At 43.0% G+C, this 17,702-nt stretch overlaps 1 protein-coding gene across 1 annotated transcript in view; it reads right to left on the bottom strand.

The window, feature by feature from the left end:
* Positions 1-17,702, bottom strand: part of ddx43 (DEAD (Asp-Glu-Ala-Asp) box polypeptide 43) — a 31,596-nt gene that overhangs the window by 839 nt on the left and 13,055 nt on the right. Inside the window, exons 4-15 of the mRNA XM_021610639.2 lie at positions 15,083-15,250; positions 14,835-14,916; positions 14,462-14,624; positions 13,085-13,203; positions 12,793-12,903; positions 12,425-12,566; positions 12,201-12,301; positions 11,939-12,026; positions 11,552-11,679; positions 5,917-6,026; positions 324-462; positions 93-180 (exon numbers count right to left, since the gene is read on the bottom strand). Coding sequence (XP_021466314.1) covers positions 93-180; positions 324-462; positions 5,917-6,026; positions 11,552-11,679; positions 11,939-12,026; positions 12,201-12,301; positions 12,425-12,566; positions 12,793-12,903; positions 13,085-13,203; positions 14,462-14,624; positions 14,835-14,916; positions 15,083-15,250 — 1,439 coding nt within the window. The remainder of the gene's footprint in view (positions 1-92; positions 181-323; positions 463-5,916; positions 6,027-11,551; positions 11,680-11,938; positions 12,027-12,200; positions 12,302-12,424; positions 12,567-12,792; positions 12,904-13,084; positions 13,204-14,461; positions 14,625-14,834; positions 14,917-15,082; positions 15,251-17,702) is intronic.

Here is a 17,702-nt window from a genome sequence, read left to right as displayed (position 1 = left end):
AGGGATTCAGGTTCAATCCAAATAGGTCTAATTTGTTAGACAATGTGAATACTGTCTGTGTGTTACTCTGTGTGTGAGAGCGAGCAGAGTACCTGTCCAGCCCTCTCCAGGATGGGGATCAGGTCAGCAGCCTTCCTCCAGTCTCCTCTCGTTACCAAGGTGATAGAGGCCCCAGAGCGTCTACCAGTTATGTGACAAGGAAAAATTGTAAAACTGTCAACAATGACACATCAGAAAAAAATATTTGACAATTAGTGAAGAAACATGCTGATATCTCTTGGAAGCAGCTCAGGTAGAGAAAGGAGACCCACACACACACTCACCCTGCCCGGCCCGTGCGGCCCACGCGATGGACATACTCTTCAATGTTGCGTGGGAAGTCAAAGTTGAAGACGTGTGTGACGTCTGTGACGTCCAGCCCTCGGGAGGCCAGGTCAGTGGCCACTAGGATACGGACAACACCTATGGCAACACACACACATACATTACATGGCCAAAGGTATGTGGACACACCTTCAAATTAGTGGATTTGGCCATTTCAGCCACACAGGTTGCTGACAGGTGTACAAAATTGAGCACACACCAATGGCAATCTCCATAGACAAACATTGGCCACAGAATGGCCCGTACTGTAGACCTCTGACTTTCAATGGGGCACCGTCATAGGACGCCACCTTTCCAAAAAGTAAAATGTCAAATTTCTGCCCTGCGCCGGTCAACTGTAAGTGCTGTTATTGTGAAGTGGAAACGTCTAGGAGCAACAACGGCTCAGCTGCGAAGTGGTAGGCCACACAACCTCATAGAACAAAAGAGTGCTGAGGCATGTAGCGCTTAAAAACTGTCATCGGTTGCAACACTCACTACAGAGTTCCAAGCTGCTTTTGGAAAGCAACGTCAGCACAATAACTGTTGTTGGGAGCTTCATGAAATAGATTTCCATGGCCAAGCAGCCACACAAGCCTAAGATCACCACATGCAATGCCAAGCATCGGCTGGAGTGGTGGAAAACACGTCACCATTGGACTCTGGAGCAGTGGAAACGTGTTCTCTGGGGAGATTAATCACGCTTCACTATCTGGCATCCGACAGACTAATCTGTGTTGGTGGATACCAGGAAAACGCTAGTGGAGGACAAATAATGGTCTGGGGCGGTTTTTCATGGTTCGGGCAGGTCCCTTAGTTCCAGTGAAGGGAAATCTTAACGCTACAGCATACAATTACATTCTAGATGATTTTGTGCTTCCAAATTTGTGGCAACAGTTTGGGGGTGGCCCTTTGCTGTTTCAGCATGTTAATGTCTCCGGACACAAAGCGAGGTCTATACAGAAATGGTTTATCGAGATCAGTGTGGAAGAACCTGACTGGCCTACACAGAGCCCTGACCTTAACCCCATTGAACCCCTTTGGGATGAATTGGAACACCGCCTGTGAACCAGACCTAAATCACCCAACATCAGTGCCCGACCTCACTAATGCTTGTGGCTGAATGGAAGCAAGTCCCCACAGCAATGTTCTAACATCTAGTGGAAAAACCTTCCCAGGAGTGTTGAGGCTGTTACAGCAGCAAAAGGGAGGGGGGGGCGACCAAATCCACATTAATCAATGTCCATGATTTTAGAAAAACCTGGTGTCCATGCACTACATAGCCAAAAGTATCTACCTTAATTACCTCATACCCCTGCACATGGAGTTGGTACCCCATGTATTTATTCCTTGTGTTATCTTTCTATACTGAAATAAATATATAGAACGCAACAATTTCATTGATTTGACTGAGTTACAGTTCATATAAGGAAATCAGTCAATTGAAATAAATTCATTAGGCCCGCCCAGTTGGAAGCCAGGCCCATCCAATTAGAATAGGCTTTTCCCCACAAAAGGGCTTTATTACAGACATAAATACTCCTCAGTTTCATCAGCTGTCCAGGAGGCTGGTCTCAGATGATCCTGCAGGTGAACAAGCTGGAGGGCCTGGGATGGCGTGGCTACACGTGATCTTCGGTTGTGAGGCTGGTTAGACGTACTGCCAAACTCTAAAACTACGTTGGAGGCGGCTTAGGGTAGAGAAATGGACAGTCAATTCTCTGGCAACAGCTGTGGTGGACATTCCTGCAGTCAGCATGCCAAATGCACACTCCCTCAACTTGAGACACTTATGGCATTGTGGTGTGTGACTAATCTGCACATTTTAGAGTGACCTTTAATTGTCCCCAGCACAAGGTGCACCTGCGTAATGATATGCCCCACCTGTCAGGTGGATGGATTACCTTGGAAAAGGAGAAATGCTCACCAACAGGGATGTAATCAAATTTGTGCACACAATTTGAAAGAAATAAGCCTTTTGTGCATATTGTTTGGAAGGGCCCATAAACAAGCATATCACTGTTAGTCTACAACTGTTTACAAAGTACACACACAAAATCAACCACACTCGTAGAGAGTGCGATGTCTTGCTCCCAGACAAACTAAACTTCTTTGCTCGCTTTGAGGACAATACAGTTCCACTGACACGGCCCGCTACCAAAACCTGTGGGCTCTCCTTCAGGGCAGCCAACGTGAGTAAAACATTTAAACGTGTCAACCCTCGCAAGGCTGCAGGCCCAGACGGCGTCCTCAAAGCATGCGCAGACCAGCTGTCTGGTGTTTACAGACATATTCAATCATCCTTATCCCAGTCTGCTGTTCCCACATGCTTCAAGAGGGCCACCATTGTTCCTGTTCCCAAGAAAGCCAAGTTAACTGAACTAAATGACTACCGCCCAGTAGCACTCACTTCCGTCATCATGAAGTGCTTTGAGAGACTAGTCAAGGACCATATCACCTCCACCCTACCTGACATCCTAGACCCACCCCTATTTGCTTACCGCCCCTATAGGTCCACAGATGACGCAATCGCACTGCACACTGTCCTAACACATCTGGACAAGAGGAATACCTATGTAAGAATGCTGTTCATCGACTACAGCTCAGCATTTAAGACCATAGTACCCTCCAAACTCGTCATTAAGCTCAAGACCCTGGGTCTCAACCCCGCCCTGTGCAACTGGGTCCTGGACTTCACCAGGTGGGGAGGGTAGGTAACAACATCTCCACCCCGCTGATCCGCAACACTGGGGCCCCACAAGGGTGCGTTCTCAGCCCTCTCCTGTACTCCCGGTTCACCCATGACTGCGTGGCCATGCACGCCTCCAACTCAATCATTAAGTTTGCAGACGACAGACACTACAGTGGTAGGCTTTATTACCAACAACAACAACGAGACGGCCTACTGGGAGGAGGTGAGGGCCCTCGGAGTGTGGTGTCAGGAAAATAACCTCACACTCAATGTCAAAGGAGATAATCGTGGACTTCAGGAAACAGCAGAGGGAGCACACCCCCTATCCACATCGACGGGACAGTAGTGGAGAGGGTGGAAAGTTAAGTTCCTCGGCGTACACATCACGGACAAACTGAAATGGTCCACCCACACAGACAGTGTGGTGAAGGCACAATAGCGCCTCTTCAACCTCAGGAGGCTGAAGAAATTCGGCTTGTCACCAAAAACACTCAAACTTATACAGATGCACAATCAAGAGCATCCTGTTGGGCTGTATCACCGCCTGGTACGGCAACTGCTCCGCCCACAACCGCAAGGCTCTCCAGAGGGTAGTGCGGTCTGTACAACACATCACCGGGGGCAAACTACCTGCCCTCCAGGACACCTACACCACCCAATGTCACAGGAAGGCCATAAAGATCAAGGACAACAACCACCCGAGCCACTGCCTGTTCACCCTGCTATCATCCAGAAGGCAAGGTCAGTACAGGTGCATCAAAGCAGGGACAGAGAGATTGAAAAACAGCTTCTATCTCAAGGCCATCAGACTGTTAAACAGCCATCACTAACATTGAGTGACTGCTGCCAACATACTGACTCAACTCTAGCCACTTTAATAATGGAAAAATTGATTTAACATCTGCTAACCATGTGTATGTGACAAATACAATTTGATTTGAGAAGACTGGTTAATATGTTGCACTCTACATGCCTGACTTCTCCAGGAGGACACATTACTTAACCCGCCTCCTGGAGAGCTAATCTCCTACAGGAGCCAACCCTAATCTAAGCACACCCGATTCTACTAATTAGCTGCTCACCAGAACCTTAATTAGTGATATCAGGTGCGTTACAACGGGGTTGAAGCGAAAGCCTGCAACCCCAGTAGCTCTCCAGGAGGGTTGGCCACCCCAGCTTTAAATATACAGTTGAAGTCAGAAGTTTACATACACGTCAGCTGGAGTCATTAACACTCGTTTTTCAAACACTCCACAAATTACTTGTTAGTTTTGGCAAGTCGGTTAGGACATCTACTTTGTGCACAACAAGTAATTTTTCCAACAATTGTTCACAGAGATTATTCCAGTGGGTCAGAAGTTCACATACAAGTTGATTGTGCCGTTAAACAGCTTGGAAAATTCCAGAAAATGATATCATGGCTTTAGAAGCTTCTGATAGGCTAATTGACATCATTTGAGTCAATTGGAGGTGTACCTGTGGATGTATTTGGAGGTGTACCTGTGGATGTATTTCAAGGTCTACCTTGAAACTCCAGTGCCTCTTCGCTTGACATCATGGGAAAATCAAAAGAAATCAGCCATGACCTCAGAAAAAATTAATTGTTCATCCTTGGGAGCAATTTCCAAACGCCTGAAGGTACCACGTTCATCTGCATAAACAATAGTAGGCAAGTATAAACACCATGGGACCACGCAGCTGTCATACCACTCAGGAAGGAGACGTGTTCTGTCTCCTAGAGATGAACGTACTTTGATGCGAAAAGTACAAATCAATCCCAGAACAACAGCAAAGGACCTTGAAGATGCTGGAGGAAACAGGTAAAGTATTGATATCCACAGTAAATAGAGTCCTATATCGACAAACTGAAAGGCCGCTCAGCAAGGAAGAAGTCACTGATCCAAAACCGCCCTAAAAAAAGCCTGACTACAGTTTGCATCTGCATATGGGGACAAAGATTGTACTTTTTGGATAAATGTCCTCTGGTCTGATGAAACAAAAATATAACTGTTTGGCCATATTGACCATTGTTATGTTTGGAGGAAAAGGGGGAGGCTTGCAAGCTGAAGAACACCATGCCAACCGTGAAGCACGGGGGTGGCAGCATCATGTTGTGGGGGTGCTTTGCTGCAGGAGGGACTGATGCACTTCACAAAATAGACGGCATCATGAGAAGGAAAATGGTGTTGATATATTGAAGCAAGAAAAATGGCTTAAGTACAACAAAGTCAAGGTATTGGAGTGGCCATCACAAAGCACTAACCTCAATCCCATAGAAAATGTATGGGCAGAACTTAAGCGTGCGTGAGCAAGGAGACCTACAAACCTGACTCAGTTACACCAGCTCTGTCAGGAGGAATGGGCCAAAATTCAAGCAACTTGTTGTGGAAGGCTACCCAAAACGTTTGACCCAAGTTAAATTATTTAAAGGCAACGCTACCAAATATTAACTGAGTGCATGTAAACTTCTGACCCACTGGGAAAGTGATGAAAGCATTAAAAGTGGAAATAAATAATTCTAATATTATTCTGACATTTCACATTCCTAAAATAAAAAGTGGTGATCCTAACTGACCTAAGACAGGGAATTTTTACTAGGATTAAATGTCAGGAATTGTGAAAAACTGACTTTAAATGTATTTGGCTAAGGTGCATGGAAACTTCCGACTTCAACTGTATATACCATTTAGCAGACGGTTCTAGCCAGTGACTTACAGTCATGCGTGTACACATTTTTTACATATTGGTGGTCCTGGTTATAGAACTCACTATCCTGGCTTTGCAAGAGCCATGCTCCATCAACCGAACTACAGCAGACCACTGACCTCAGATCAGTGGTTAGGGATTACTTATCAACCTACTTTCTTTGAAGTCCTTGAGCGCCTCCTCGCGGTCACACTGTTCCCGGTCCCCATGAAGACTCTGTACTGCCAGGCCCCGCAGACACATGTCACTGGACAGGTCGTCACACCTTTCGGTAAGAAATCAGAAAACCTTCAGTATTTGGTGATTAACCCTTGTTTAGTCTTAACGTTCTGTATACTCCCCTTGTCCTAAGGGTAAAAAATGACCCGCCTTCACTAAACCCCTAAAACAAAAAAGCAGCTTAATTGAATTTTAAACCCCAAATCTATTTTGCATTTAGAAACAACCTGTCATTCATCAAACTTTGTGAATATCTGCGGTTTCCCTCTTCACAATGCAGAAAGACTGCATTTAAAAATCAATGGACACCACTCGTTTTTATTACAACACCTGTCATAATTGTTTTCTTTACTAAAGTAGAGGTTTATTGTTATTGCTAAAGGTACTGCATAGGTGTAAACATTTTTTTGCAAGAGATAGTACTCATCTAGCCTAAGAAAGTAGCAGAAATGTGCAGAAAGTAGTTTTGAATGCATTTTATTGAAGGGAAACAATAAGTCTTCAACTTCTCTGGCAAAATAGTGATATATTCTTGAATACTGTATAATGGGGAACTCAACTACAAAATACTAGTCTTCTCCCATTTCTTTAACCATTGCCCCCACCCACAAGGTGTATAAACAACAATAAGAATAAAATAAGATGTGAAGAACAAATCAAGCAACTAATTAGCACATGTAGGACAGTATCCAAGTGTCTGTGCATGGTATTTGGTATTTGCAAATGCAGCAGCTACTCTTCCTGGGGTCCCCACAAAACATAATATAGATCATTAGGCAAGAACATAACTACATACATTTTTTTTAAAGGCTCACGTAGCCTACACAAACTATCTAGGTCAAATAAAGGAGGCGTTGTGCCGCGAGGTGTTTCTTAATCTGTTTTTTTAAACCAGATTGGCTGTTTATTTGAGCAATATGAGATGGAAGTTCCATGCAATAAGGGCGTTATATAATACTGTACGTTTTCTTGAATTTGTTCTGGATTTGGAGACTACAAAAAGACCCCTTGCGGCATGCCTTTTTTTTAAAAACTGTGCATGGACTTTGCAGATGTATTTCTCACATGTGCAGCACATAGCATTTTACAGTCCTTCTTCAGGGGGGCAGAATTGGCATCTCCTCCTCTTGCCTGCCCCAGCTGTAGCCTCCGGTGGATCAGGACAAGATTCAACCCTGAACAGCTTTCACAAGCGCTGCAGAGGCTGCTGTACGGGGGAGGCACTCCCTTCTTTGAATGTGTGGGGTTACATGTGCCTTTCCCAGCTGCTCCAGGAACACACTCCTCTTGTTCCCACTTATCAGGCATCCAGGCAGGGTTGATCTTGTTCATATCACAAAGGCATTGTATGGAGGACACATCAATGACGTTATGGAAGATGGCCAGCGGGCAGTCATCCTCCTGCAACTGTAAGTTCCAATCACCTTGTCCAGGTTGTCCACACCTCCTTTGTTGTGGTTGTAGTCCAGGATGATGGCTGGCTTCCTGTCCTTATGATCACTGATCTCAGCCGTTTAGTGCAGTGTGCTCAGGAGGACCACATTCTTGTTCCTCTTTGGGAGGTAAGAAACTAGAGTGGTGGTCAACATTGCTCATCACATCAGACCTATGATAAAATGGAGACTGGTGTACGATAAAATGGAAACTGGTGCATGGCTTCGAGGCTAAATAAATTATTCTTCACCTGGCGGGAGAGATTGGGAAACTGCACTACCAGGGAGAGAAGATCAGCATCTACCCTATTTGGAGCATTTCTCCAATTTTTCTCTGCAGATCCTCAAGCTCAGGCTGGATGGGGAGCGATGCTGCACAGCTATTTTCAGGTGTCTCTAGAGCTGTTCAAAATCAGGTTCAAGTTCAGGCTCTGGCTGGGCCACTCAAGGACATTGAGACTTGTCCCAAAAAACATCCTCACAGCACCATGCTTCACCATAGGGATGGTGCCAGGTTTCCTCCAGACGTGACACTTGGCATTCAGACCAAATAGATCAATCTTGGTTTCATCAGACCAGAGAATCTTGTTTCTCACGGTCTGAGAGTCCTTTAGGTGTTTTGTGGCAAATTCCAAGCGGGATGTCATGTGCCTTTTCCTGAGGAGTGGCTTCCATCTGGCCACTACCATAAAAGGCCTGATTGGTAGAGTGCTGCAGAGATGGTTGTCCTTCTGGAAGGTTCTCCCATATCCACAGAGGAACACTGGCGCTCTGTCAGAGTGACCAACTGTTTCTTGGTCACTTCCCTGACCAAGGCCCTTCTACTCACATTTTCATTTTTTTTTAGTAATACATTTAGAATAAGGCTGTAACAAAATGTGGAAAAGGGAAGGGGTCTGAATACTTTGCAAATGCACTGTAGGTGTGGGGTATAGAGATGAGGTAGTCATTCAAAAATAATGTTAAACACAATTATTGCACACAGTGACTTAAGCCAATTTTTACTCCTGAACTTTAGGCTTGCCATAACATTTTGTAAAAAAAAATCAAAACATAATTCCACTGACATTGTGTGTAGGCCAGTGACAAAAAAAAAAGAATCTCCATTTTATATTCAGACAGTAACAAAATGTGGAAAGTCAAAAAGGTGGGAATACTTTGAAGGCACTGTACTTCAGTAAAAAAAAAAAAAAAAAAGTAAATGTTGAAATATGAGAAATAAATGGAATACCTACATAAAGATGAGATCCTCCTCTCTCCAACCATTACAACAGTAGCTGCTTTCAAAACAGGGTTTCCCCATGTTTGTATTTTGGGTTAGGGCAGACACCTTCATGCACGAATCAGGATATTAATGCACTTTAGCTTACAGTTTGACCAAATTATGGGTTTTAGCCACCCCCGAATACAACAAATATTTTGACAGAAGTGTCCAGCTAGAATTTGCAGCTTGCACCTGTGAGAACAATTAAAAATTGAACTCGCACAGCCAAGTCAAAGTGTTGCATAATTATAATTAAATGGTTGCACAATGGAGCCCTGCCTTATAGTCAGTGACAAAGCTTTACAGGTAGGAGGTCAGCAACCTGGCAGTGTGGTGCCAGGAAAACAACCTCTCCCTCAACATCAAAAAGACCAAGGACCTCATCGTGGACTACAGGAAATGTGGGGGCGAACACGCCCCCATCCACATTGATGGGGCTGCGGATCGAGAACTTCAAGTTCCTCGGTGTCCAAATCACTAAGGACTTAAAATGGTCCACTCATATGATAGTTGAAAAGCTTTGGCATGGGCCCTCAAATCTTCAAAAAGTTCTACAGCTGCACCATTGAGAGCATCTTGACTGGCTGCACCATTGAGAGCATCTTGACTGGCTGCACCATTGAGAGCATCTTGACTGGCTGCACCACTGCTTGGTATGGCAACAGTACCTCCCTCGATCGCATGGCGCTACAGAAGGTGGTACGAACAGCCCAGTACATCACTGAGGCCGAGCTCCTTGCCATCCAGGACCTCTATATCAGGCAGGACGGCCCGGAAAATCGTTGAAGACTCCAGCCACCGAAGCCTTAGATGTTCACACAGGATTCTACACACACATTTATGCTAATGCTACTCTATCATACATCCTTTTGCCAAGTCACCTTACCCCCCCCCCCTCACTCAAATATCCCTGCACATTGTAAATATGGTATTGGAACTGACCCTGTACATAGCTTCTTACTTTCATGTGTTAATATTTCATATTTGTATTTCTTGTTTTTGTTATACCTTATTTTTACTGCATTTTTGCTGCATTGATATTGATTACTGCATTGTTGGGTTTGGAGCTTGCAAGAAAGGAATTTCACTGGATTTGTGCAGGTGACATGAACTTGAAACTATAATAGTCATTTCACACGTACAGCCACCCACAAAGACTGAGAAATTAACAATGCTTCGAGTAACTAGCCTTTGCCCCATGCCAGACCATTTTTGATGCTCTTGAATGAATACAGGACCGGACTTGACTTCCCTCTGTGAGCCCATACAAATCACAGGCAAATCACAGAAAGGCAAAAAAAAACTGATATCTCGACCAGAGAACTAAGCAAATGTTTACACAACCATATCCTCTCCACATCTTTCTCTTGCACTCAGCTACATGGGGGGGATATAACTAAAACATAGCCTGTGTTTTGTTTTCCTGGAAGCGCAAATAAAAGCCACACCTCAAAACAGTGCTCAGTCTGTACGAAACAGCCTGGAGGTTGGGACACCCACTGTCTAAATCAAACCATTGTGGGCTGCTGCATACACAGTTGAGTCATACAGGTTCTCGTTTGGGCAAAAAAAAAAAAGCATCCTTAGTCTTCTCCTCTGAGACCCGGAAATCAGTAAGTGGTCGAGGAGTGTGTCATTTCATGATTAGGCAAACAGAATTGTCCTCCCCGCCTATAGCCACCTTTCATTGAGGATACTCACTTGTATCCTACCGCAGAAGAGTTTAGAACTATGCCACATCCCCGAGTCAGTTTTGTTTCGTCACAGGAGAAAAACCATGCACATTTAAAAAGCAATAGTCTACTTATTGTTTCATCTATAAAATGTCTCGCATAACTAACTGAAATTGTGTTGATCATTTTACACATTTATTATTTCGGGACCGGGCCGTGTAAACGTCATTATTTTGGGACCCAGCACTATAAACGTCATTTCCCTAATGACACGTGAGTGGAGAAGGACTGTCTCATTTCAAGCAAGAGGAAGCGAGAGAGGACGGAGGAGAGGCCATAAAACGCAAGCAGTAAAATTACATTTAAAAACAGATTTAAAAAAAACATCTTATGGAACAGCAGGGACTGTGAAGTAACAAACATTGGCACACACACACGATAACATACGCACTATACATACACATGGATTAAGTACTGTAGATATGTGGTAGTGGTGGAGTAGGGGCTAAGGACACAGTGTGTTGTGAAATCTGTGAATGTATTGTAATGTTTTAAAAGTGTATAAACTGCATTAATTTTGCTGGACCCCAGGAAGAGTAGCTGCTGCTTTTGGGGATCCATAATAAATACAAATATAAGTGCCAGAATCAGATACAATAACTGCAAAAATGATGACTCGGGCAATCTCTCTCCAGTTTTGGTCATTTATTTTCCTCAGTTCACCCATCATGTTGTTTTGCTGACTTGGACATCTGTGATGGGTAGAACTCTTACCTCTTTTTGCCCTTGTGAAAAGTCCACATAATCTATTAGAAGCAAGGTGGAGCTACTACAATATCCATTACACCAAGGCTATTCAACTATATTCTAAGGGGGACATATGTTTTAAAAGTTAACTGCAGGGGTGCCAGATATTTGACATGCAATTATTCTTCTAAAGAACTGTATGAAAAATAACACATCATATAAAGCACTTAAAATGTTGCTAATTAGGTTTGATTTTTGCCAGGGATTTCTTTCCTGATTTTCTTTTACACTTATCCATTCTTATACCTACGTAATTCTGTCAAATATACATGAAGTGCCTCTAGAATCGGACTAGGGATTATCTCTAGTTCTCAATGTCTCGCTGACCATCAATGTCTCGCTGACATTGGACATATAACAAGGAGAGAACAGAGGGGTGCAGGGCAACACTCACATTATCTTCTTGCCTACGAAGATGAGCACTTTGTCCTCAGGCTCCATGTTGTGGACGAAGTTAAAGAGATAGGCCTTCTTCTCCTCGTCTTGACAAAAGAGAACAGTCTGCTGCACTGTGTTCACAGCCTGAGAGAGTAAAGAGAAACCTACAGATTATTAGGTTGGGCAGGGACAAACATAAGTGCTGTTAATATTTTTTATTTAACTAGGCAAGTCAGTTAAGAACAAATTCTTATTTACAATGACGGCCTACCAAAAGGCAAATTGCCTTTAAAAGCCACAATACATATAACTTGATCAGATTGAATCCCGGCCTAGGTCTTAACACATCCCACTCATTTCTTATTTATTTGGAATGAGCAGCAGAAGCATTCGCTCCACTCACAGCCAGGTCCAGAGTTCCCACATACACCATCATGGGGTTCTTCAGGTACGTCTTGGCCATTCGCCTCACTCCCGTGGGCCAGGTGGCACTGAATCAGCCAATCGGAGAAGAGACATCAAGATGGGCAAAGATCAACAAAAGAATGGTAGGCATTTTAACTATTACAAAACAGATGAGCTCTATACACTGTGGAACTGAACGTTGATACAGAGTTGTAGTCTGTCTGAAGTAACGGGGTGTTCTCATCTTAGGGTCCTTTTACCTGGTCATAATAGTCTGCCTGTCCGGACGGACGTCCAGAAGAATTTTCATTATTTGAGGCTCAAAGCCCATGTCAAGCATCCGGTCTGCCTCATCCAGCACCTAACACACAAACCCCCAGTTACACACATGCTCACACGCTACCAGCAATATACAAAGCCACGCACAAATAGTCACGCGCATACACATTTTCACCACTGCCCCCCCACACATACACACACACACCAGGTAGGTGATGGAATGCAGGTTGATCAACTCGTTCATCTGCAGGTCGTTAAGCCGGCCAGGCGTAGCGATCACAATGTCTACTCCAGCTGAGATCACTTTGATCTGGGCCCTGCGGTCTCCACCTCCGTAGACACACACACTACACAGAGACAACACAGATGGGGAAGCGCCACATGCAGACATCTCCCCTGTAGGTCATAGTATAGATGCGATCTCTTGAAGCCTTTGTGGTTTCATAAGTAGCGTTAGGTATGGTACCTCAATAAGCTAGTGTGTATTATAGTGTTAGTACAGTAGAATAAATGTGGCGCTTGTTAAAGCACTAGTATGATAATTCTATACAGTGTTAGGAGCACGTATGGTACCATTTGAAGCCCTTGTAGCTGTACTTGTTGCACTCTGACTCAATCTGCAGAGCCAGCTCTCTAGTGGGAGTCAGAACAAGCATACCAGGGCCGTCCTGCTTATCACGTTTTCTGTGTGAACCATACAGGCACAAATGTAAAAAATGTCACACACCCACAAAATGTAAAGAATGCCTATCCCATTATTTCTGAACTACACATGACCATTAGGGGTAGGGGTCAATCTTGGAATGAGCAACTGTGTGAAAGACGCATGGCTGGAAGAAATACCAGTATGGTGGTAAAAACTTACACAGGCTGGCCATCCATGTGAATGAAGCCAGGTAGGAGGTAGGCCAGTGTCTTTCCTGTGCCTGTCTGGGCGATCGCGATCAGGTCATCTCCTTTCAGCGACATGGGCCAGGCTTGAGACTGGGACAGGGGGACAACTGTCATGGGAATGACACTGACAACATGGGAGTTATAGTGCAACTGTGTATGGTACTAAGTATCAAATGTGGCATCCCAGTAGTGGGTTTATTGTTAGGGAAAACAAAAGATTTTCTCACAATAAAGACCTTGTGAATGACAACAGAGGTGTAACAGAAACTCAGTGCATGCAGGCAGAAAGTTTCTGCATACTGAAAATAACTACAGACAACAGTAAGCTATGAGTCATCAAATTGCAGGCATAGGCATAGACCTCTGAAAAAATGTTGTTCAGTGAGCTTCAAAAGGGCGTTTCCCCAATTACATCTTTCACATTTAAAGTTTCAATATCAAGTATAACGAAATGCCTTTTTTTGCCAGCGCCAAAATGTCTACTGAATTATGTACACGTTCACTATTTCTCACAAATTTAAACACACTGGATTGGTGGAGGCATGGGATAGTTTCCAACAGATTTCTAATACCAGCCATTTCCTTTTAATTCAATCAGTGAAGGAAAGTGAACAATTAAACACTGAGGAAGTAGAGAATTGGGAAGTATTATTTTCTAAATCTCTTCATCCATAGTGCTTTTCATTTCTATATTTTGCAGGAAATCAACTGTAATGTACCCATTAAGTTATTGTAAATCATCAACTGTAATGTACCCATTAAGTTATTATAAATCAACTGTAATGTACCCATTAAGTTATTATAAATCATCAACTGTAATGTACCCATTAAGTTATTGTAAATCATCAACCGTAATGTACCCATTAAGTCATTGTAAATCAGTTGTAATGTAGCCAACATTTTGTTGGGGTTAAATATGTCTTATATCTCCTAGATATAGGACAGATACTTCAAAACCTTATTAACTGACTGTATTTTTGCCATTTATGAATGTGTTATTCAATGCGTTTCTATGGGCTATAGTAGTAAAGGTCATATTTATTTTGATAACTATTTGATAAATATTTATTTTGATAACTAAAGGAGTACTACAATATAATGGCGAAATTATGCATGGTATGAACATCTTAAGTGAATTCTATATGTTAGCTTAGTTGAACCACTCCCATCATGCTCCAACTTGAAGGGCATGGAGTGAGTGCACTATATTGGTCAGTTCAATTTGGAGTGTATTGCTCATCTAAATTGGTCAGTGAAACTCACTCAAGTCTTTGCTCAGAGACAGTCAAAAGTTGTATACAAACAGTAAGGTTTTGGAAGGGAGGTTGGACTCTGACTCAATAAGGACCTGGATAGGAGTTGGCTTGGCGAAGCCGACTCTGACAATATTCTCCATGATCCCAGGATAGTGCAGGAAGGCTTCGTCGAACGTGACCACAGGGTTGGGAAAAGGACGCTTCTCCCCTTCTCCCTCCTTCAGGTCATCCACAAAGATATCGTTATTCACTTTCCTACGGGAAGAGAGGGTGGAATTGGTCAGGAATATAGTTACTTTGCTTGCATGTAGGTTGGTACAAAACCAAAGTCGACTGAGAAGAGTTGAGTTGATAACATATTACTGAGCAGAAAAAATTCAAATTGAACTCAGAAAGTGGATAAACAGCATCCTCTGCTGGACAAGAAATATACCTCCATCGAGACAAAATTGGTCCCCAACTTACCTCCATGCCTTTACTTCCTCTTCACACCGACTGGCTACAATCTCTGACTCAAAGTAGAAATCCTTCTTCAGAGATGGGAGATCTGAAGGGATCCCAAATCAAAATGTTCTATTCAGCCACTAAGAACTATCAATCAGAATACTGTCATGTAAGAACACGGGAGAATCAAGTGTAGGAACAGTTGTCAATCAACAGCGATGCAGTCCCGGTCTGTGTTGTGCATGCATGCGTGCATCTCCCCCACTCACCCTGCCACTTCATCTCCTCGTATTTGTGCCGGTTGGCCCTCATGGAGACCCAGTCGATGGCCTGTGGAGGACTGTCCTCCAGAGACGCCTGCAGGGCTGCAGCTGACCAGATGGAGCCGCTCCTGCCTCCGCCACCAGCACCCCCAAATCTTCCATCACACCCAGGTTCTGAGAGAGAATGCAATACACAAAGAAACTCAGTCTGATGAACTAGTAGTCTCGTTTACTAGATGAGTCCACCGGACAATACAGGAGGCCCGTTATAGCCTTCATGGAAAGCAGACAATGAAAAGCTTCAGAGAACTCTATACTGTAAGAACAATAACTTGATACAGCAAAATATGTGATGTTAGTGAAATTTAAAAAACGTGACAGGGCAATTCCACCACTTTTTAACCTCATTTTCATTATCTTCAGCACAATAACATTTCCACATTTTGTAATATAAAATATTAAGTTAACAAAGTTCTACCCGATGACATCAAAAGTTAAAACATTTTAAAAACAGTGATTTTCAGTGACAATACCCACCCTCTGGCTAGAAAAATCTCTGCAGGTTTTGAAGATCACCGTTTTGTTACTTTTAATACTACCATGTGTTTATGTTTTAGGTCCTTTATCTTTTTACATTTTAGTCATTTAGCAGTTAGTGCATCTTAAGATCTCTAGGTGAGACAACCACATGACATTTCTCCTCAATAAAGAAGTTAATTAGCAAAGAGTGCTAGTAGGGGGTAAAAAGTAAAATGCTAGTGTTCGGTCACAAAAGACATTACAGTAAAAAAATATATATACAGTACCAGTCAAAAGTTTGGACACCTACTCATTCAAGGTTTTTCTTTATTTGTACTATTTTCTACATTGTAGAATAATAGTGAAGACATCAAAACTATGAAATAATACACATGGAATCATGTAGTAACCAAAACAAGTGTTATCCAAATCAAAATATACTTTATATTTGAGGTTCTTCAAAGTAGCCACCCTTTGACTTGATGACAGCTTTGCACAGTCTTGGCATTCTCTCAACCAGCTTCACCTGGAATGCATTTCAACTGTTAAAAGTACATTTGTGGAATTTCTTTCGTTTTTAATTAACCTAATGCATATTCTTGATACCATTCGAAAGGAAACACTTACGTTTGTGGAAATGTGAAATTAATGTAGGAGACTACAACACATTAGATCTGGTAAACGATAATACAAAGAAAAAAAACATGTAAAAAAAATAAAATTGTACCATCATTTTTGAAATGCAAGAGAAAGGCCATAATGTATTATTCAAGCCCAGGCGCAATTTAGATTTTGGCCACTGTGGCTGCAGTGTATGTGCAAAGTTTTAGACTGACCCAATGAACCACTGCCCAAATGGTTTATTAATAACTTTAAGTTCATAACTGCACGCTCCCCCAAAAAATAGCACGGTATTATTTCACTGTAATAACTACTATAAATTGGACAGCGCAGTTGAATTACCAACAATTAAAGCTTTCTGACAATATCAGATGTCTATGTCCTGGGAAATTCTCTTGTTACTTACAACCTCATGGTAATCGCATTAGTCTACGTAAGCTCAACCATCCCGAGGGGGACCCACCAATCCTGTAGAGGTTGTGTTTGAGCCCATCACTTGTGTTGTGATAAGGTAGGGTTGGTATACAGAAGTTAGCCCTATTTGGTAAAAGACTAAGTCCATATTTTGTCAAGAACAGCTCAAATAAGCAAAGAGAAACAGTCCATCATTACTTTAAGACATTCAAGGACTTTGAAACTTTGAATTGCAGTCGCAAAAACCATCAAGCGCTATAATGAAACTGGCTCTCATGAGGACCGCCACAGGAAAGGAAGACCCAGAGGTACCTCTGCTGCAGAGGATAAGTTCATTAGAGTTACCAGCCTCAGAAATTGCAGACCAAATAAATGCTAAAGAGTTCTAGAAAACGTCATCTCAAAACCAACTGTTCAGTGGAGACTGCTTGAAATCAGCCCTTCATGGTTGAATTGCTGCAAAGAAAAGACTACTAAAAGGACACCAATAATAAGAAGAGACTTGCTTGGGCAGGGAAACACTAGCAATGGACATTAGACCGGTGGAAATCTGTCCATTGGTCTGATGAGTCCAAATTTGAGATCTTTGATTCCATCCGTCGTGTCTTTGTGAGACGCAGAGTAGGTGAACAGATGATCTCCGCATGTGTGGTTCCCACCGTGAAGCATAGAGGTGGTGGTGTGATGGTGCTTTGCTGAGGACTGATTTATTTAGAATTCAAGGCACACTTAACCAGCATGGCTACCACAGCGATACGCCATCCCATCCTGGTTTGCTCTTAGTGGGACCATCATTTGTTTTTCAACAGGACAATGACCCAACACACCTCCAGGTTGTGTAAGGATTATTTGACCAAGGAGTGATGCGAGTGCTGCATCAGATGACATGGCCTCCACGATCAACCAACCTCAAGCCAATTGAGATGGTTGGGGTTGAGTTGGACCGCAGAGTGAAGGAAAAGCATCGAACAAGTGTTCAGCATATGTGGGAACTCCTTCAAGACTGTTGGAAAAGCATTCCAGGTGAAACTGGTAGAGAGAATGCCGAGAGTGTGCAAAGCTGTCATCAAGG

This window comes from Oncorhynchus mykiss, chromosome 1, assembly GCF_013265735.2.
Source record: "Oncorhynchus mykiss isolate Arlee chromosome 1, USDA_OmykA_1.1, whole genome shotgun sequence".
Lineage (NCBI taxonomy): Eukaryota > Metazoa > Chordata > Actinopteri > Salmoniformes > Salmonidae > Oncorhynchus > Oncorhynchus mykiss.
Note: the sequence above shows the minus strand (reverse complement) of the source record. Positions and strands in the feature narration are given on the sequence as shown.